Source organism: Taudactylus pleione, unplaced genomic scaffold (assembly GCF_031769625.1).
Source record: "Taudactylus pleione unplaced genomic scaffold, aTauple2 ptg000352l, whole genome shotgun sequence".
NCBI lineage: Eukaryota > Metazoa > Chordata > Amphibia > Anura > Myobatrachidae > Taudactylus > Taudactylus pleione.
The window spans coordinates 4,672,977-4,695,371 of NW_028284753.1; the positions used below are offsets into that span (position 1 = coordinate 4,672,977).

Below are 22,395 nucleotides of genomic sequence, written 5' to 3' on the forward strand. Positions count from 1 at the left end.
TCCGCAAGGTTCATTTCTGTGCCTTGTGCACTACTATAACCTGGATGATCTGGTAAGGTCACCTCACTAGTATATGTTTGAACAGGCGCACACTGCTGAATCCTCACATTTAATTGAATCTCCCCATACAGGTACGCATTAGTACACTAGCTTTTGTCACTGCATTTAAATTGGCTATGCTATTGCTCTCATCTTTTATTTCCATCTGTCAATATTTAAAATATGGCAAGTATCTTATCAAGGTAAAGAGTATATACATTTTACTTAATGTAAAAACAGTGGATTTAAAGTGAATTTAATTTAAATAAGAATATTAGTGTTGCAATTTAAGACATTGGAATTATATGCTATGGGGCATATGTCATGTCCACACTTGAAACAACCTTTGAGTCATGAAATCATGGTAGAGATGTGCTATAGGGTCCGAATCTGATAGATGTCAGAAAGTTATTCAATGTACTTTCTTCCAAATTGCTTTCTGTAAGTAGTATCTTGTTACACCCTAAATTAAAGCCATTGTTTTTCTTAACATTTAAAGTTTGCTCTGCTCTCTTGTATAGTTTGGTGATAAGTATTAGTTGTGACAAGGTCTGTATCATAGGGATTTCTTAGTATTTTTTTTCTAAATATCTTGCTCTCTTAAAGGCATCTGTAAATAAATAATAAAAATATCTGATGAGTCGGTTCACTATCTGGGTATCAGTCAATGCGTTGAGTATTGTTTTCTTCTAATCAAAGCCGTAACTAGGGGTGGACAAGTAGTGTAGCCTTCTAGAGCATAAGGCCTGGCTGCTGTACTGTTGCTGCACATGGTACCTTAAGTAGGTTTGTGGGGATCCTAGAACAGCTGCCTAGAGTGCAGCCAGAGCGTCCTTAGGATGTTCCTGATTGCCCTGCTCCTGATTGTACAGAACGTCTTGAGTGAATGCTGTTTCATGTTTGCTTAGTAATTTCCAGTTAATGTACAATATAAAAAAGGTGTTTTTGTGCAGCGCAAGAGAATGTGACAATTCAAAGAGGTTGCTACTGAGGTATTTACTAAAAATCGGGATGGAAGATTCAGCACTATCACATAAAAAAAATAAAATCTTACTGCACAAATTTTATGCTATAGGAATAGGAGCTATTAGCCCAGATGTAATATAGTTCCCAATGACCCATAAAAGCTTGATGAAACTTGCCGTGAATTTAACAAACTTTTCTGTTCTCCCAGAATCGTACACTTTGCTTAAAAAAAAAAAAAAAAAAATTGTTCAGGGTTGATAAACTAACATTTTACTTCTTGGCCACAACCCGAAAAATGATAAGATGCTCTCACTGGAAGAACAAAGTAGGGGGCGATAGGGAGACCCCACCTCTACTACAAAAGAAGCTGTAACCATTATTTATATATTAATGTTTGAATTGCAATTTTCTAGTTTCTTTTATTAGATGCCACTACTGCTAAGTGCTCATTTTAACTTCCTTATTATAACCATTTTTATTGAGCTGCTTCACTTTTTTCACTAACGCAAAAATACTTTCTATTTTTACCTAGTTCAGATAATTAAACTGTAGCAATACAACATTGCAAAACATACCTCAACGGTCACTCATAGAATAATAAGATTTACCATACAGTCACTTGGATATTAACATTTTTGGGGGATATAGCCTGTAATATGTACAGTGCATACAAGAATGCCTAAAATATTTATCGATTAAAAGGGATCTGCAAGAAAGAGTGACTAAAAATGCCTGTAGCAAGAATAGAGCGACGCTCATTATGGGGGAAATTCAATTATTCGCCATGTGCCTCACCTGTATGAGCTGCGAGAGGAACTTGCGATGTCACTACTGTAAATGGGCGATATGTGCGCATCTGGGCATCACCTCCATGTCTGGCAACACAACGCTTTCAATTGCATTTCCATCTGTGGGCTCAATCCAATTACACGCGATGTACTCACGGTGTGTGTCATCGGCCGCACTTCACGGCAACCCAAATTAGCATACAAGTGCTCGCAGCCCCTTAGATCTCTCAGCAAAATTATGCGAATTCGGGATCGGAGCGGTCCGCAAAGGGTGAGAGGTGCCGTGCCGTTGCTGGCGTTTTAACGCAGCGACAACAGCAACACACACCCTTCACACTCAATTGTATTAACACCTAAATTTGTAAGTATTTCTGCCAAAGGACATGTAACCAAGTTGTGACTGGCCATGTATTAAAATACATGCTAATGTTTTGCTGTTTTTATTTTTCTCCTTCATCCACTAGGGGACACTGGAGTTCAAGATAGTGGGGTATAGACGGTGGTAGAGCAGAGCCTGGCACTTTAAATAATTCTGAAGTGTGACTGGCTCCTCCCCCCTCTATGCCCCATCAGCCCCAGTTTTTAGAATGTGCCCGAGAGAGCCGGTCACATAGGGCTGAGCTCCAGCCCACACTTAGTATTTTTTCTTTTATTTTCAACTTTATTTTAATTTCCAGCTTTCACAAAGCATTGAGGACAGGCTGACAGAGTACTGCTTCTGTCAGCCTGCTACATGGAGGCATCAGGTGACCCGTCACCACTAAAAAAGAGTGCGTGTCGGAGTCCCAGGCACCCTGGCAGTAGCTCAGGGAGGACACGCCACAGCTTAATATAGAGGCTGTGTCCGTGCTTCCGAATTCCTAGCCGCAGCCCTGATGCCAGCAGTGGTAAGTATAGCTCTGTTCCCCTTATGGGGAACGGAGTTTAATCTGCGGCCCCTCCGCCCCCTCCCACATGTGGTATATACTGTAGTATATCCCCTCCTGGAATCCTGTTATAACGCCGCTAGCGTTATTACAAGGGGCGGAGCTATCGCGCATAGAGCGCAGATACTCTACAGGGAGACTGTTCAGACAGTCTGTAACATTGCTGCCTAGCAGTATGCCTGAATCCCTGCACGACTGAGCGCTGTCTAACTTAATAGAGCCTGACAGCGCTCTGTTTGCTGCTCTCACGAGAGCCGAATCCTCCCTCTGCTCTATCCCCACGGGGAGGGAGCCTGCCATGCCCCGCTACTCCCATAAGGGAGTCTAAATTTCTATAGCCAATTGGCCGTATGGCGGGGCTTAGGGAGCTGCTCAGCGCGGCTGTTCCCTGCCGCGCTGGTACTTGTAGAAGCACTGGCGCTGGCTTCTGCACACAGCCGCCGGAGAACGAGGCTGTTATTCACAGCGCTCTCGGCTGCGGGTTGCGGCGCCGGTGCTTGTATAAAGATTGCATCGGCGCTGCCTATTACATTCCCGCTCCCCCACTCGCATTATGCCTACATAGCCATTGTTTGCGCCCCGCCTGCTTATTTATAGTAGGGGCAGAGTCTAGTCCATGCTGGCGTGCACAGATGCCGCCATTGCCTCCAGCGAGTATTATTAGCATATGCACCTGCCTTAAAAGGAGCCGGGGCTTATTGCCAGCATCTCCTGCATCCTCACTCTGGAGTTGTGTGGGGGGTGCAACCCTTAACAGGGTTGTGGGTTTTATTCCCAAATACGGCCCTAGCTGTTTGGAGTTTGTATATTCTCCCTGTGCTGGCATATGCGCCTCTACCGCTTTTTTCTTTACTTAAACCTACAGCACCTGGTCTTATTAGGTTTAACGGCACAACTGTGGAGTTTGTATTTTAACCTGCAGTCCTTATATAGATTCTGGCTCTGCCTCATCTCTGTTATATTGCACGTCGGTAGTTCCCCTACGGAACTGGGCAGTGTACTGGTTTAATATATATATAAAAAAAAAGTATAGAGTGAGTGTCCGGGTCCCAGACACCCTGAAGCACAGGGAGGAACATGCCACAGCCTAATATAGAGGTTGTGTCCATGCCACTTTGCCCACCACATATCTATCAGCGCCTACGGCCACACACCCAATCTCGTCTGATCTTGGACGCTAAGCAGCACCAGGCCTGGTTAGTACTTGGATGGGAGACCGCCTGGGTATACCAGGTGCGACAGGCTTATTACATTGAACATCTTGGGCAAATATGCTTGATGTGTAACAGAATAATGCAGTGTGTTTCTTGCATCTATAGCTGCCAGAGATCATTCTGCCTAAATGTGTATAGTATGCATAGTTGGGGCCACTGTTCTGGCTGCTGCCAGAAATTACGGTTATTGCATATCTTTAACCCAGGGTTAGCACAAGGGTGCGTCCCATCCCCAGGCTTATGCCTCACATTGGCTCGCCGTAAGAATGAGCCGTACTCTTCTCATGCACATATGTGGCTGCACATATGTTAAATCTCAACAGCCTTCGGTGCTTACCTTAGAAGGTATGCATCTGTGCATCTATATGGATTTATATCTTATTTATTCCCTTCGGCAGCACACACAAGTAACGTATGGCCGTTGTAGTGGTTGGCATTGCTGTCTCACATCACTGAGGTCATCTTTTGATTTCCATCATCTGGAGCCAGAATGGCACACCTGATAAGGCGAGTACACCGGTAACGGAAGAGTCCCAGGATCGCAATCAGTCTGGGATAGTACGTTGCTAACATTTCCTGCCCCAACGCCGTAGCAGAATGACGGCCACGCACGGCACATGAGCAGTCTCCCTGTGTGGAGGTAAGCCACATGTATGCATATACTTGTATTTTATACTAAACCCTGCGTTAAGACCTGGGGCTCAGTTCCTGCCATGGCTCTAACTATTGCCCATGTTATATTTTTCAAATTATATCGTCACCTACTAATCTTGTATGTAGGTACCCGTAGGGATGTATGTGTGTGTGTGTATGTATATATATATATATATATATATGTATTGCTTCTTATCCTTACCATTAAAGCAGGGGTAGGATATGTTCTTCTCAGTTTTATGTCTGATTCCTAGCATATTTAAAGAGGGTGCTGCGATGGGAGGCTGGACTCTCCTGATCTGGTTGTTTGTTCTATAACTCCGCTTTACACCATCTCTCCCTAGGGATTGGGTGGTGTGTGTATATGTGTATAATTATGGATATGTGTAGGTATGCCTATACTTCCACATTCATTAAGATACATATTATTCCACGTCTGGAAAGCTGCCAGGGTTTACCAGACGCTGTCGGTTATATCCATACATATTATATGGTGGCTCTATAGATTAGAGTCATGTTCTGCAGCTTACATAGGATAGTCACAGACTCCTACGGCATTGCTTTCAGTATGGACTCTATACCTGTCCTGGGGCCTTCCTGTATGTCCACACATGTATATAAGGATATGTACTTACTATGTCGGTACTAACTCTTCCTTTCAAAGAGGTTTGCCCTTTCATGCAGCTATGTTTATGTGTGTGTATATATATATATTTATATATACTGATTTCTTCCCATTCCTTGTATGAATTTTCCTAATAATTGGAGAAATCTGTTTTTGGCCCTGACTGGCGTTAATACTTCAGATGTATATCTCTTCTTTACTTGGGATAATTAACGCATTCTATGTCTATGTACAGGTACCTTTCTCAGTATCGATTCTGGTACCTTATGTTATTGTCTTGTCGCATATCTCAATAAAATAGGTATCTGAAGGTCCCTTGGGTACATTTCCTCTCTGTACATAGAGAATCCAGGATCTATTCCATCCTCATGGCTTATTTAGTTAATTTACATCAGGCCTAGAGCCACCCGCCGATATAGGCAGGGTCTGGCCTGGGTTGTATCAGATTGTGGGCGTAATACACAATTCACCATTATAAGTGTTAATGTAAGTATACACTAGCAGACCGTTTTTGGGGTATGTGTAATCTCTATATGGATACATATCCCTAATGGAACAGGCTCAGGTATAGCGTCCTGTTGTACGACCTTCTTGTCTCCATTAACAATTTGCTAGTTTCTACAGTATTTTATTCTGCAGCATCTCCAGACTGAAGTCCGTGCTGTAGAGCATTGATCTTTGCCCACTGAGGCTACTCCCTGTACCTGACGTGGTGGTTTGCTGTGAGATGAATAAGGTCAGTGACATCCTACATAGCGTCCAGAGGGCTTCTGGTCGCTCACAGGTAAGCGGGCTTACCCCACTAATGCCTCGGAAGATGCTTTCTTTTTCATGCATCCTGACATAGCTGTTGTTCTCTCTTACGCACCGTAGCTGCTGTCCTAGCAGCCTTCAGTTCTTTTAAATCAGTTGGCTGTACACTTTAGAGCTTTCCTGCTGTGTGGGTGCATAGTTGCAACATTGAGATTTGTGACCCTATTCTACTGGAATCTGTTGGGGTTATGGACTGAAGCACATCTATGGGCTAATGCACATCTTTACTATAAAGTGTGACAGTCTCTATGTTCCATACAGGGGGCCTGGTTTGTTTCCTGTTCAGTATCTGTTGATAAATTCATCTCACTGACAGGTACCGCAATGGTACCTTCATAGTTGTCCTAGTGCTTTAGCTTTGCGGATGGGATACTTCTATATATTGGTAGCTCTCCCTGGGTGGAGGTGACATCCGTGCTCTTTTTCTGCTAAGGGTATCCTGGGTGTTTTCATACTATGTTCAGGCCAGTAGTTGGTACTGATTACACTCTACCATCATGTAGGAAGTTGTCTGCTGTTTGACAGGAGGAGTGGTACTGCCGTCTGACCCACTGGAAGGAATTGTAGTCTCAATCCTCTCGTCTCTGCCTCATGCCCAGTGGGATCTCCACTCGTTGACAACTTCTATGGTCTAAACCTTCCACTGGTTACCAACCCTTTAGTTGTTGGACCTCGAGAATGGTTCAGGGCGACTGTTAGGTCGTGACTCTTGACTCCTTGTTTGCTTTGTTAGGAGTCTGTGGACAGGTTCAGCTCTGTCTCTGTATATTGGTATCATTATACTTTTATCTCTATGATGTCCCGCAGTGCTGGGATTCTGCTGTCTGAGACTGTTGCAGCTTCCTGTAGTTGTCGCTGGTACGGTTTTCTCGAGTTTTGTTCTCCTGTTCCTGCCATTCTATAGATTCTAGTTGGGGTTTTCTGCTCCCAACGGTCTTGCTTGCTCTGTTTTTGGCTGAGCTTACGGTGTTCTGATGCTTCTCATCTGCGGGTACTCTCTCTAGCTGTATTCCATTGAATTTACGCTGTAAGTTGTGGAATGTCTGTGACTGTTCAGCAAGGAGCTCTGATTGTCTCCTGGCTCTACGACATGCTTCCAGTCTTGGGCTGTCCCTGTTTCGGTTGGCCGAAAGGTCGGCAAGTTCTCCGCGCTTCCCACCCGGGAGGTTGGCTTTGGGACGTCCCCACTGTCTTGAACTCCAGTGTCCCCTAGTGGATGAAGGAGAAAACAGGATTTTGGTACTTACCGATAAATCCCTTTCTCCGATTCCACAGGGGACACTGGACGCCCGCCCAGCGCTGCGTTCCTGCCATTTTGTTGGGTCCTTATCTAGTTGTGTGACTGCATGTGTTCCCTGCAGTGGGTTCCTCTGTTCTCCTTCAGTCGGTATTGTTCCGGTCTGTGGTCTTCTCCTTCTCCTCATTTTCCAGTTGTCTACCGTCTCCTCTCGGGCTCAGTTCTTAAACTGGGGCTGATGGGGCATAGAGGGGGAGGAGCCAGTCACACTTCAGAATTATTTAAAGTGCCAGGCTCTGCTCTACCACCGTCTATACCCCACTGTCTTGAACTCCAGTGTCCCCTGTGGAATCGGAGAAAGGGATTTATCGGTAAGTACCAAAATCCTGTTTTAATTCATTTTGGTATTCAGAAAATTGTTGTTGTGCAGGAATTGGTCCTATTCAATCTTGCACCCTTCAGAAGGTAAAATCTTTTGGCTAAGGGTTGTGCAAATTTTTGCATAAAACTGTGTATGTATGAGGCTAAACCATCACTTTATTTTTTGACTGTTATTTAGTTTGGTTTTTCTTTCTTGTATTTGTTTGGGCACGTATAAAAATAGATCAGATGTTAATGCAGTGTTTGAGAGCGTCACGTGTCTATTTGCAGACAGAGTGCATTCCTGTATGTTAGTTAATTCTGAAACTAATTTTAAAATAACTAATTTCAACACTAGCTAGCTGTATAATCTTGGCTACCAGATATACATTTCTATCAAGCATATACATTTGTATATGTTTGATATGCATATTATATTGTTTTGCAATACACTCATAATCCCACTTATTGATACGATTTACTAATGAAACAATATTGTACACTGATTACTTATTTCTTTTAGTGCACCTCATTCTTTCACGTTGCATTACAGTTTTACGAATTTGTGATTATGTCTGCTGTTCGTGTGTGTGGGTGTTTTTTTTTTTTTTTTCTGTGTGGCTTGAACAGCAAAGGGTTCAGAATAGAAATGTGCTGCTTTCATGTGTCATTATGGTCACTTATATGGGATGCGTTGAGTTATCGGCACAGGGGATACCGGCACATAGAATACCGGTAGTAAGTAGCGGGGTTGGGGGGTGGGTTATGGTTAGGCACTAGGAGGGGATGGTTAGTTTAGGGTGCAGGGATGGGGAGGTTAGGTTCAGGCACCGGAGAGGGATAGGGAGAGGGGGAAGGTTAGGATACCTACCAACAGGTGTCTGTATCCTAACCCTGTCGGGATGCCGGCATCAGCATTTTGACCGCCGGTATCCTGTACCTATCCCATTTATATCCCTGCATTCCACTCATTACTCATGAGTGATGACAAAGTTTTGACTAATAGCTCTACTCCAGCATTAGAGTAAAATAAAAGATGAACTCTGAATTTAAGGGCTGACCTCTCTTTCAATTATGGGCTACCCCTGCATAATCTCCACTCCCAAATGTTCACCGTCATCTGAACCATGTCCCACAGATATGTGGAGGACAGCTCAATGTTCACCGTCATCTGAACCATGTCCCACAGATATGTGGAGGACAGCTTATTGATGTCTCTTGAATAGAGCAGTTTGGTAGCTCTTCCAAAGTTGCTACACTCTTTTATAGAACAACTTACACACCTGTTTTGAGTGTAGCAGTATTCCTTCACTCTAATATCTTGACAATTGATTGCTTAGTCTTATTTTCCTCTTTGTTTAATATACATTTATATGTGCTTTGCAGTGAAATGTAAATGTTTTCTTTTACAGGATGGGCAGAATTTTTGTATCCTGGATGAGCAGCGGTTTTCTAAAGAGATTCTACCCAAATACTTCAAGCATAACAATCTGTCCAGCTTCATCCGCCAGCTTAACATGTGTATGTATCTGTGAGCTGCATGTTAATGTTGGAAAGACTAATCCTTTGGAATTGATTTGCTGTTAGTTGACTCTTTGATTTCCTTTTCTTAAGTCTTAATACTTCTCCTTTCCTTCCCTGATTTTTAATTCCTACAAGTTCCTGAGACTTTGATTGAATGTTGCTGTAGGATGTTATTGAGAAGGATTTTCTAACTTCAAGATCTCAATTTAAAAAACCTGACTTGTAAAATTATAGTGATTTGAGAAGTTTAATTGCTCTGTGTGAATTATTCCCATTGGCTATTTTCATTTCAGCTTTAGGGTGAATTGGAATATTGCATTTTAAAGATGTTGTTCACTGTGTAGCATCTCGTCAGTCAGTACTATGATGAAGAGCAAATGGGTGGGGCCCAATCATTGTAGTCCACTATACTACCTACGGTTAGAGAAGAGTTCTCACAACACCGGGGGGCAAGGGCTGTCCATCGCTTTCACTGCAAAGCAGCAAAAGGTTGAATTGGCTGCTGCTGCTGCTTTCATTTAGGTTCCAAATCTGCTGAAATCCTCATTGGCATATGAATTTGCATTACCTGCCTTCAGTACTGTAATCTCTCTCTTCTCTGAGCTTGGGAAGATTAGTGTTCGTTCTAGAGGCCTCATTTCTCAACTAGTTTTATCAAAAACTCACGTATGATAAATGATACTTAAGCCAATCAGCTCCCTGCTATAATTTTTCAACAGATGACAGTTGGGAGCTGATTGGCTGGAGCACCATTATCATACGTAACAAGTTTTATCACTCGATGTGTATGATGAACTCGTTGACAAATGAGGCCCTAGGTCCGGGGCAGGGCACTGGACTGTAGAAAGAGCACTCTTGCGCGTGCTGTAAAAGGCCATGGCCACAAGCAAAGGGGGTGTGTCTTTAAGACTTGCTCCATTTTCATCACTTTTAGGGGCGTGCCCAGCACTTTTGGACACTGGGCTGCCCCAAGTTCTCTTCTTTCTGTGAATAGATGCAGTGCACATGAATACGACATATATTCACCATCGGTGAGCGATGCACCGCAATTTTTTCCCACCGCAGGACACTGGGGACTGCATCCGACAGGTTGTTTTAGCTGGGAGCCGCCATAAGGGCAGGGCACATTCTGACCTTTTGAAATCAGGCAGGGCGCTGCGCCCCACTAAAACAGCCTAGCTGGAATGCTGGTATTATTAGATGACTGGGGTTAGGTGGGGCAGAGGAGAGGTGAGTAAGGGGCCCCTTCAAACAACTGTTCAGCATCATATGGTGTGCGGGGTAACAGAACACTTATTTATTATAAGAAGCACATTCTTAAGAAGAATGTAATACCACACAACTTTAACAGCTTTTATCAAACCCTAAGAGGGCTGACCAAAACGGACTTCTTGAGGACAATCCTATATTCATCTCTTAACCTGTGTTGTAGTTATCTACTCTATTTTAATATAGTGTGTATATAATATTCCAATAAGCGGCACTCAGTGGTCTTGATCAACTAATAACGACACTGCACAGGTCCTTCAGGCAACGTTTCGGGCTTTATTGCCCTTCGTCAGGCTGCATATATAGAAAATACACCATAAGTGCTTACCTTTATATCCCCATGATACTCTCCGGCCTGCGTCCGGTCACCACTGGCTCCCCTCCGCCTCGTGAGCTCAGCTTCCGGCAAACACCGGATGTGCATCACTGCATCACCCGAACAGAGTGTCTCCATGGTAACCCGGCGCCCACCGGACAGCATCCTATATTAAATACAAAAAAGTGACACATAAACATATAAACTGACATAGGTTAAAAGTGAATCACTTGTTCAATTGATGCTAATAACATAGATAAAGAAGCCCACACTACATGGATGAGCAACAGAAGATATGCTCTATATATGTTTAGCGAATGTCTCTCAATATGTAAACATCCTCAAAGGAATATATTATAATTTAACTGGTCATTTAGTCTCTTGGGTCTGACAGTATCCAAAAGGTGGATCCATTTCGCTTCCAGTCTCATCAACTTCTTATACCTGTCACCTCTTCTCCCATCATCTGGCACATGATCAATTATCATATGTTTTAGGCTTGATAGATTATGCTTATATTCGGCAAAGTGCCTTGCTACAGGCTGCTCTGAGATTTTGCCATTAATAGCTGACCTGATAGCCGATCTATGAAGGGCCATGCGCTCCTTAAAAGAGCGCATGGTTTTCCCTACATAGCATAGACCGCATGGACATTTTATAAGATAAACGACAAAGGAACTCATACAAGATAATCTGTGTCGTATCTCAAATTTGAATCTTGAGTGTGGGTGAAAAAAATGCCTTCCTGTAATCATGTGACCACAGGTAGTGCATCCCACACATCTGTGGCATCCACTCTTTGGTTTGCATGAAACACTGGATATTTGATTGTGTTCCGTTATATCCGAGCGCACCACCCAGTCCTTAATGTTTTTACCCCTTTTATAGCAAGACCTAATTCTAGATTTCTTGAGTGCGGGTAAATTGTATGAGTGGCCAAAGCTGGTTGTTCACTTTCCTAATTTTCTCATGGGCTGTGGAGTAAAAGTGTGTACCCAGTTAATAACATCAGTGGCATTTTCCTTCTCTTTATGATGTAACGTATCTTCTCTTTCAATAAGGTCAACTTTATCTTTAGCTGCACTTAATGTTGTAGCAGAATAGCCCCTATCCTGGAACTTTTTCAACATCTTATCCATTTTCTTCCTCTAAAATTTCTGCATCACTGGTTATTCTCTTGACTCTCAGCAATTGGGAGTACGGAAGACTCTGGATCGTTGATTTCGGATGGAAACTGTCAGCTCTCAGGAGTGTATTCCTATCAGTCGGCTTGGAGAAAATCTTAGTTGAAATTTTGTTATGCTTCACTGAGATGGTCACATCCAAAAAGTGTATAGACTCCAAGCTCATTTGATAGGTGAACTTAATTGGATGATCCAATATATTGATATTATCTATCAGATCAATCAGATCATTACTCGTCCCCCTCCACAAGAGAAAAACGTCATCTATGTATCTTTTAAAGAAAAGGATACTGTCTCTTGTATCTCTATTGAAAAAAAAAATATTTTTCAACTTCTGCCATATAGGCATTAGCGTAAGTCGGAGCCACGTGCAAACCCATGGCACATCCGCTTTTTTGATGGTAGTAATGTCCGTCGAAGTAGAAGTAATTCCTGCTCAGAGAGAGATCTAATAGTGTTGTAAAGAAGTCAATCTTGGGTCCTGAATACAAATTGTTGTTAATTAATCTCCTGACGGCTTCTACTCCTTCTATATGAGGTATACTTGTGTACAGGCTAGCTATGTCTAATGTGCACAGCCAGGTACCAGATGGAATGACATTTAAATCTGCCAGGCACAATAAAAATTCTGTGGTATCTTTTAAATAGGTTATACCTGCCTGCACACAAGGCTGGAGATAGTAGTCCAGATAACAGGAGATATTGCTGTAAAGTGAGTCTCTTGCAGAGACTATAGGACGTCCAGGGGGGTGGGTGAGGCTTTTATGGATCTTTGGTAGAGTATAAAGTAATGGTACTCGCGGATGTTCCATCATCAGGTATTTACAAATATCTTGCGTGATAATCCCTCCATTACAAGCCACCTCAAGCAGGACATCAATCTAATTTTTAAATATGTCAGTGGGATCTTTCTTCAATTTCTCAAATACCGATGTATCGGATAGTTGTTTGTAAATCTCCTCACAATAATCCTTTACATTAAGCACTACCACCCCACTCCCCTTGTCCGCTGGTCTTAACACAATGTCTCTGTACATACTCAGATCCTTTAATGCTGCCCATTCCTGCTTACTCAAGTTGTTTCTAAATGTGACTTCTTCATTCAAATTGCCACTGATGCTAGTGGCCAAGTATTTCAAATAGCTATTGATTGCAATATTATTCGTAGGAGGGTCAAAATTGGACCTTACTTTAAAAGGATTCTCATCTTTTTGAATTTGTATCAGATTTCTATGATCAAAATAATCTCTTAATTTCAATTTTCTGGAAAGATATTGATGATCAATTTTCCATTTCAGTGTATTGAATTTATTGGTGGGTACATAACCAAGGCCCTTATTCAGTACTCTCACTTCTGCCTCAGTTAAGACCCTGTTAGAGAGATTATAGATAAGGTTCATATCTTCCGGCCTGTCCCCCTGTTGTTTTTTACGGTGCCTTTGGCCTCCTCTTCTCTTATGTTTTCTGCCACCCCTCGTCCTGCACGAGTCCTAACCCCTAAAAGGGGTCTTTGTCCAGAAGATCTTACTTGACTAATGGTACTCTCATCTCCTGACGTGGAGGGCAAATCACTAGACGAATAGTTGTCTCTCTTCGTTTTATGGGTGTAGGTCTTAGGCCTACGATATCCTTGTGTTTTTATTTCAGAACCTCCACAGATAACCAACGATATACACGTCTCTCCTCATAGTCCTTATTGACCACTTCAAATTTTTGTTTCTTAAAAGAGGACAAGTTCTTTTTTTATATGTATCCACTTGTTGTAATTTATCTTGTTCACATTTCATTTTTTCACATACTGTTTTATTGGAGTTAGAAAATTCCGTGATTTTGTGTCTGACCACCATGAGTTCCCTAGCTGACTCTTCTACTACTAAGGTCATGAGATCTAGGGAATATTTGTTAAGCACGGCTATCCATCGTCTGACAAATTCTTTAAAGCCCGAAACGTTGCCTGAAGGACCTGTGCAGTGTCGTTATTAGTTGATCAAGACCACTGAGTGCCGCTTATTGGAATATATTTATCTGTGTGACTAGCGGGCACCGTGGCTCATGATTATCTGGAAGGAGTGTGCTGTGGCATTGGACTTAATAAATAAATAAATATATATATATTTTTTAAGGCTATGGGCCATATTCTGTTAGCCTGCGAAAACGGGTTCTTTTCGCCTGTTCAACTTATCCCCATATTCAATTACAAAGATTTTTCGCAGGTGCGAAAAGTCTTTGTTAAAAAAAAAAAGATAAGCTTTCACCACTGTTTAGGTGGTGAAAAAAAAGTGCAGAAATGGGGTTTTGGGGTGCAGAATAATTAAAAAATAGCCTGCAGCGTTTGGAATGTCCCATTAAAGCAGGGCTCGCCAGGTCGCCATAGCGACTAGATTTCAGGGAGGGATGATCCCAGGAAACAGTTCCCCAGCGGAGGTTCGTGGGCGGCCATTTAGGATCCCAGGAAGTAGTTCCCCAGCGGAGGTTCCTGGGCGGCTATTTCATACGTGCGCTGACTGACTCACCCTCCGTCCCGGCTGTCTGGCTCCTCCGCCTGCGGCGATACCCGCTCGTAGTCTTCCTCATACGTCCTGGCTTTCTGGCTCCTCCGCCTGCAGCAACACCTGCTCCCTCTCCCGTCTGGCTGGCTGGCTGCACAGAGCTCCTTTAAGAGCTTGTGATAGAAGGGTGGGCTCCGGGATTGCTTTAGCGGTGCTGTAATTATTACAGCACCGCTAATGCAATCCCAGAGCCCACCCTTCTATCACAAGTTACAGTGTAATAAACTGCTCTGCGCTCTGGTAAGAGCTTCTATGCATGGCCCTTGATTGCGGCCGAGCAGTTTATGGCCACCTCCGACGGGGAGGAGGGGGGGCGGGGTTTCTCTCCAGGATCATTGTGCCCCCATTCCCCCAGTAATGTGTCAATGTGGGGGGGAGGAATAACTGCACAGTGTGGCTGCAAAGGTGTGGGTTTGCCTGGGGGGGAATTGGTTACCCATCGAATAGGTGCTCAATGGGGGCACTATTAAAGGGGACTTACTACTGGGGACTTACTACTGGGGGCACTATTAAAGGGGACTATTGCAGGGGGCTTACTACTGAGGGCACTGTTACAGGGGGCACTATTACAGGGGGGTTACTACTGGGGGCACTATTACAGGGGGCTTACTACTGGCTGGCACTTTTACAGGTTGCTTACTACTGTGGGCACTATTACAGGGGGCTTACTACTGTGGGGACTATTACAGGGGGCACTATTACAGGGGGCTTACTACTAGGTTGAGGGGCAGTGAAAGGGCATGTGTGGTCTATATAAGCTTTCATATATTTTGGTAATGGACGATGGTCTGGCTACTAAACTTTTAAGATGGCTCCTAGATTTTACAAAAATTTGTCGAGTCCTGCATTAAAGTAATCCATGTAAAAGAAAAAAAAAATTTAAAAGTTCCTCAGGACACCCCAAAAAAGGTACTTTCATTTTGGGGGTGAAAAAAAAAAATATTGGGGGACACACTTGAAAACAAGCCAGATTGATTCCGGAGGGCTTCCCAAGTATGCGGCAGGTGTTTTCTAGAATGCAGGTTGTTGCGGCAGGTGGATTTTTGAAGAATTTAAAAAAAATCACTTTAGGGACTTAAAAATATGCTTGCCCCCATTTTCATGTACCCCAAATTTGATGGGTAGAGTTATTTAGAAAAAAAAAGATAAATGCTATTCTTCACCACTTCTTCACAGGTGCATATATGCACCTGCTGCGGCTATTTAAAAACCCTGAATACCTTCAGCAGGCCAAATCGGGTGTACCTATAGTGATCCCCCATGTCAGACAATCTTTTGCAGGGTAACAGGCTGATTTCCCCTAAACTGACAGAACTTTACGATACTTAACTTTCTGCCGGGTCGCGCTTTTCGCCGGATCCTAATTTAATGCAGGGATAAGCAGGCACGCGCCTGATATTTTATCCCGGCAAAAAACGTTGATGATGGCGAAAAGGCCGACCTCAGACTTTTCGCCTCAAAGTTGAACATGGCCCTAAATATGTATATAGATATCTATTTGAACTTTTGTTTTAGATATAACTGCATTATATTTACTTACTATTGTACCAATAGAATAGTGTTGTTTTCCATAAATAAAACAATATTGTATATATGTAATTAACATATAAAAAGGTGATCTGGTCTGCATCTATGGAGATACACATCTCCTTTCATTCTTTAATTACCTTAATCGTGGTAGTCCGGAAAGGACTACCAGTATCTTAGGCAGCAACAGAAACAACCCTATCCAAACACTATCATCTTTGATATAGGAACACACCACACCACTGCTATCATTCATACAATCAAGTTAATATTTAAAAAAAACTGTAGGGGGTATATTTACTGAAGTGCAGACTTTGCCAATAGCAACCAATCAGATTCTACTTATCATTTATGTAGCGCCTTATAGAAGATAATAGCTAGAATCTGGATGCTATAGGCAACATCTCCACGTCTAAAAGCCAACACTTTAAATAATATACCAATAGGACTTTCACACCAATCTGCTATTGATATTTTTGTTATTAGCATTTATGTAGTGCCAATATATTTCGCAACACCTACAAGTGGGAACAGAGTAGACCTGGAATAATAGACGAAAGTAGAAGGACCCTGCTTGCAACCTTATTTAGAGAAATAAGAGTTGGATACATGAAGTTGAATGCCACATCGTGCAAATTGGCTCTGCCAGACTACAGTGGGAAAAATTGTTTAGTGGGGCTGCATGATCCTGTCCCAGAATAGTGTTAGTTTGCAGATCAGAGGGTAGTTTGAGTATTGAAGGGGAATACATGTAAGAGTGAACTGTGGAGAGTGGTCTTTGAGTTTGCTAAGCTTGGAGGCTAGAAGAAAGCCTTGTTGTGCAAGCTAGCGAATAATACAGTTGCTCTCAAAGTCCTGTTATACCCCTTTCAGACATACTGAGATTCCCGGGATTTTGGCCTGCCTCGGCCAAAATTCCCGGGTCTCATGTCTGTGTGAAAGGTACTTACACGGGAACACGTTCCCGGGTAGCCGCCCCTGCAATCGACCAGGGTTTTTCCCGGGACTTGAGTCCCGGGAAATTACCCTGCTTCTGTCTGAATGGTGCTACACGGGAATTTACTACTCCCGGGCAATAAACAGAAATAGAGATGTCGTGTAACTGTTTTTATCTTTTATTAGCTCCATTTTTGATAGTGTGGTGACAGCACAAATGAGACATCTGGGGAGGGTACACAGAGATGATGCTGAAATCCAAAGAAGCTTATTAGTTTCCCAAGAGGATGGGCATACATAGAGTGGGGCAGAAGGCCTAGTGCTCATCGGGTGCAAACATATGAAAACTGTTTTGGAAATATGAATGATCTCTTATGTGCGTGTTCTCGCCATTGCATTCTGAAATTGTAACTATACATTTAAAAACTACAAACTGTTTCTCATGCATTATCACACTACCAGTACAGCTGGATTACCGTTATACAGTGGGGCTGCTTTTAAGCAGGCCAAACTTTAGTTTTATGATATTTACTATTTTATTTTACTATAACATAGCAAGTAGTGCTAGACAATCCTCTGGATGTCTGCACTGCTGTTCCATCACCCCTCCACGGTGCTGCAACTCCAGCCATAGGCTAGGTACTCTCGGCGGGACTCCGGGGGGACCTAGCTAGTAACATGGCTCCTCTGACCCCAGGCTGCAGCCGGGCCTCTGTTCAGTCTTACCTCTGGTCTCAAGGGACAGACCGGAGGTGCTGATGTGGACAACGGTTCATCCAGGACTCCACTAGACCACCAGGGCATAACTTTATACTGGTGCAGGGAATACCTGAGGCCAGGGACCCGGTAGTTGATGTCAGCATAGAGGAGACTGCCCTCTCCCTGTGCTCCTCCCCCAGCTCAGGGTGCAATTCCACTGTGGTCTTGCCGTCCCTGAGCTGCTCCTCCCTCACCCTCCACCCCCTCAGACTTAAGGTGGCCATTTTCTGCAAACAGCCAAAAGTCTCCGGGAACACTGGGTCCAGTTTTCCTGTATACCTCTCCTAAGAGCCAGATTATACAGCGCTATTTCCTGCCAGACACTGCGGTTTGTGTAGTTGAATTTAGTGCCCACTGCAGTTATATTATAATGCATTGTATGTGACTGGTGCTGCTGTCTGTTTGTTTTTCTCTCAACTGTCAGCTTATACCTTTTCCCTTTCTTTCACTATAACCCTGGAATACTGAGGTTTAACTCTAGAGGATCCCATTCAAGATGGTCTATGTGCATCTTGTTATACGGCACCTGGCCAGTCGGCCCCTGCAGCCTCACCTCAGGAACCTCCCTGTGCTTCCTTTTCACAGGTGTTGGCAAAAATTGCAGATCACCTAGCGATCCCTGTGGTAACTCCCCCTATGGGATGGCCACAACAGGTACACCCTGCAAATCCAGTACCTCCTTTGCCTCCTCCATGGGTAGATGTACTTTCTACCTCAGTGCAGAGTCTGGCAGCTACCTCCTACAGCCTTTCAACAAATGTTGCATAAGGAAAGACCCTTACCTAGTAAAACTGCTAAACGTACTCTGTTATTTTCCGAGTCCACCCAGCTATCAGATTCTGCGTTATCGGCTGGGGTAGCAGAAGACTCTGACATCTCTCTCTCTCTGACTCTACCTCGGGGGAGGGGAAGCCTCCGTCTAAATTGAAAAAACCTGCACTAGTGAGAGCTGTAAAATCAATTCTTCAAATGGATGATACAGAACCCACTCCTAAGGCAAAAGAGCCACTCTTTAAAAAACAGAAGGTCATTTTTCCAGAGTTTCCTTACTCTGATTAGCTTTCTGATCTAATGAGTGAAGCACGGAATATGCCAAATAAAAAGTTTAAGCTGCCTAAATGCTTGATTTCTTTTTATCCTATTCCAGCTGCTGACTGCGCTAAATGGGAAGTTCCCTCAGCCGTAGATTCCCACGTGACACGCCTGGGTAAGAACTCTACCTTACCTATCCATATAGCAACCTCATTGAAGGAGACCACGGATAGAAGGATAGAAGCTTGCCTGAAGTCTATATACTCTTATAGGAGCTATTACTTGTCCTGCCAAGGCAACGGCCTTGGTGGCAAAAGCCATTGAGAGCTGGGCTGAGGCCCTAGAAGACACATTTCCCTCTGATGCTTCTCGTGAACAGCTGCCCTACATCTTGCACATTAGGGATGTAGCCACTTATTTAGGAGAAGCGGCTTTGGATACTGGTCTCCTAGCTAGCGAGGCAACTGCTACTTCGGTGATATCCCGCTGTATCATTTGGCTTCGGCCATGGAAGGCAGACTCTGCTTTGGAGTCTCTGCCCTACTCTAGAGAGGTCCTGTTTGGCCCAGAATTGGACAAGGTTGTGACTACCTTGGCAGCTTCTAAGACTGCTTCCACAAAGGCCTCCAAGCTTAGGACCAAACAGGCCTGAGCTACTAGCCGTCCAGCCACCAAATCTGAGGACAGGCCTTCAGTCTGACGGGGTGGGCCTCCCACTGGGGCTCCCAGTCTGGGAGGTCAACTTTTTCAGTTCGCCCAGTTCTGGCATCAGACCACCACAGAAATCTGGGTACAAGATGTGGTCTCTCTCACTGGTATGCCCTCTCATTCCTGAGGTGCCCCCCCACCCCCCCCAGCAGTTCTTTTGCACAGGCCCTCCATTGGACCCAGGCAAAGCCCTGCTCCTCCAGAAGGCCATTCAGTCCTTGCTGCACTCGGGGGTAATAATTCCGGACCCATCATCACAGAGAGGGACGGGTTAATACTCTACCTTTTTCTTGATTCAGAAGACTTTGGTCTCATCGGCCTATCCTCAACCTCAGGTCTCTGAACAAGTTTATCAGGGTGCTCAGGTTTCATATGGAAACCCTACACTCTATTGTGCTGGCTATGGAGCCTGGGGACTTTATCATGGTGACTCTGGATATTCGGGAAGCTTACCTACATGTACCTATAGCGCCCTCTCATCAGCGGTATCTCCGGTTTTCTGTCCTTCAGCAACATTTCTAATTTCAATCACTGCTGCTTGGGCATTCTACAGCTCCATGGGTCTTTGCCAAGATCATGGCAGTTATGGCTGCCCACCTTCGTCGTCAGGGGATCAGACTGCTCCCGTACTTGGACAATCTCTTGCTGTTAGCAAGCTCTCCAGAGGTCCTTCACCGCCATCTTCAGGTAACCATTGTCTTTCTACAAACACATGGTGGGCTGATCAACTGGAAAAAGTCTTTCCTGACCCCTTCTCAAAGGATGGTACATCTGGGAGCCTTCCTGGATTCTCGGGCTCAGAGAATCTTCCTGACAGCATACAAGATCTCTGCAGTACAGCACTGAGTGCGCAGGTTTCTCCACAGTCGCCGAGTGTCTATTCACTATCCAGGTGGAATGGGCTGCCTCATCTGATCAGATCCCAGACGATGGTCCTCTCTCCGGAGGTTCGCCTGGTGGTTACAGATGTCCCACTTGACCATCTACAGAGCCCTCACTTTGGCTCAGGACTTTTCCCGGGTCAGGCAAGTACAGTCAGACAACGTCACAGCGGTGGCCTACCTCAATCACCAGAGAGACATTCGCAGTCGGTCGGCAATGACAGAAGTGACTCATCCTCACATGGGCCGAACGTCACCTCTCGGCTATTTCTGCGCTCTTCATTCCGGGGATTCTCAATTGGGAAGCAGATTTTCTCAGCCTCACGATGTGCACGCCGGGGAGTGGTATCTATACCAAGAAGTTTTTCAACTCTTGGTGGACAAATGGGGCCTAACGGATGTGGACCTCATGGCCTCACGACACAATCACAAAACTCCGGCGTACGGGTCCAGGACAAGAGACCCCGAAGCAGACTTCGTAGATGCCTTGTCATTGAAGTGGACCTTCCTCCTGTCGTACCTCTCCCCTTCAGTTTCCCTCCTTCCTCGGGTCCTTCGAAAAATCAAGCCGGACAGGGGAACGTTTCTGCTGGTAGCTCCGGCTTGGCCAGGACGTCATTGGTTCTCCGGAACTTCGGAGTCTCTCCATAGACGCTCCATTCCCACTTCCTCTATGCCCGGACCTCTTGTCTCAGGGTCCCTGTCTGCATCCGGACCTGGCTCGTCTGTCTTTGATGGCGTGGCTATTAAGACATCCATCCTGAAGTCTAAAGGGTTTTCTAGCTCTGTGGTTCAGATCATGCTCAGAGCGCGTAAGCCGCCTTCCGTCCGGATCTATCACCGGGTGTGGCATACATACTGCCAGTGGTGGGCTACCAGAAGCTATGACCCTCAGGTTTTTCGGGTTTCTAGATTTCTGACCTTTCTTCAGTCTGGATTAGGTCTTGGACTCCATCTGCCCTATCTGAAAGTGCATGTCTCTGCTCTGTCCGTCTGGTTCCAGTGCAGAATTGCTCCACTGCCGGATGTGCACACCTTCCTTTAGGGTGTCCTCCGTGTTCAACCTCCCTTTTTCCCTCCAGTGGCTCCATGAGATATGTCAGTGGTTCTCCTCGCTCTTCAGGGGTCTCCGTTTGAACCCCTGGAACCAGTAGACTTCAAATGGCTCACTGTGAAGACTTTCTTTTAGCTATCTCATCTACCCGTAGGGTATAGGATTTGGGGGGCAATTTTCTGTTGCTCCACATTTCTGATCTTTCATCAGGACAGGGCTGTCCTTCGAACTCGTCCTGGTTTCCTTCCCAATGTGGTCTCTTGTTTCCACCTTAATGAGGAAATTGTAGTTCCGGCCTTCCAATCACCAGACCTCTTGGCAGGTGAGGCTTCATTGGATGTGGACTGTACTAGTTCAATAAGGAAAACAGATTTCCTCTTTGTCCTATATGAATTAATTAAAAAGGGCTGGCCAGCTAACAAACAAACTTTTCACATGACTATCTCAAAGGCTTCCACGCAGGCCGGCATTCCTGTGCCGAGCTACAGGTTGGAAACCACTGGTTTAGATAAACCCAAAAATGGCCACTGGGTTAGCAACGGAGATGGATTACTCTTGAGCATGTTCAGTTTGTGTGTTCAATGCTTATTCATAGGAAAAGCAAAGCTAAAAATTGTTTAAGATAGTCATTATTTTTATATTTGATATACTTTTTTTTGTGTGTTTTGTCAGTGAACTAGATATAATTTATTAACGTGTACAAATACTAACTAAAGAAATTCTGTACATTTGGAATTCCACCTATTTTATTACATATTAATTGTATTTTTTTAGCACTTTAACTTTATTTCATGTATTTCTTTATAGATGGCTTCAGGAAAATTATGAGTTTAGAGAGTGGACTTATGAATTCTGAGCGTGGCTCCACTATTGAATTTCAGCATCCATTTTTTAAGAAGGGGAAGGCAGAACTTCTGGAAAACATCAAGCGCAAGGTACTGTATGTTTCCATATGAAATGACAAGAATAATTAAGACAGTGATATGTGCCTTATAATAATTTTTATCGTGATCAAGGGGAGCTCGACCCCCCCA

The 22,395-nt window shown here is 44.1% G+C and overlaps 1 protein-coding gene across 3 annotated transcripts in view; it reads left to right on the plus strand.

The window, feature by feature from the left end:
- Positions 1-22,395, plus strand: part of LOC148508630 (heat shock factor protein 3-like) — a 67,065-nt gene that overhangs the window by 2,377 nt on the left and 42,293 nt on the right. For 2 of the 3 annotated variants that reach the window (XR_015869566.1, XM_088444240.1), the window contains exons 2-3: positions 9,035-9,143; positions 22,169-22,296. Coding sequence is in view for 2 of the 3 variants with exons in the window: in XM_088444240.1 (XP_088300366.1) it covers positions 9,035-9,143; positions 22,169-22,296 (237 nt within the window). In the remaining variant the exon portion in view is untranslated. Of the gene's footprint in view, positions 1-9,034; positions 9,144-22,152; positions 22,297-22,395 lie in introns of those variants that run through there. The other variant, XM_088444241.1, reaches the window with a different exon arrangement.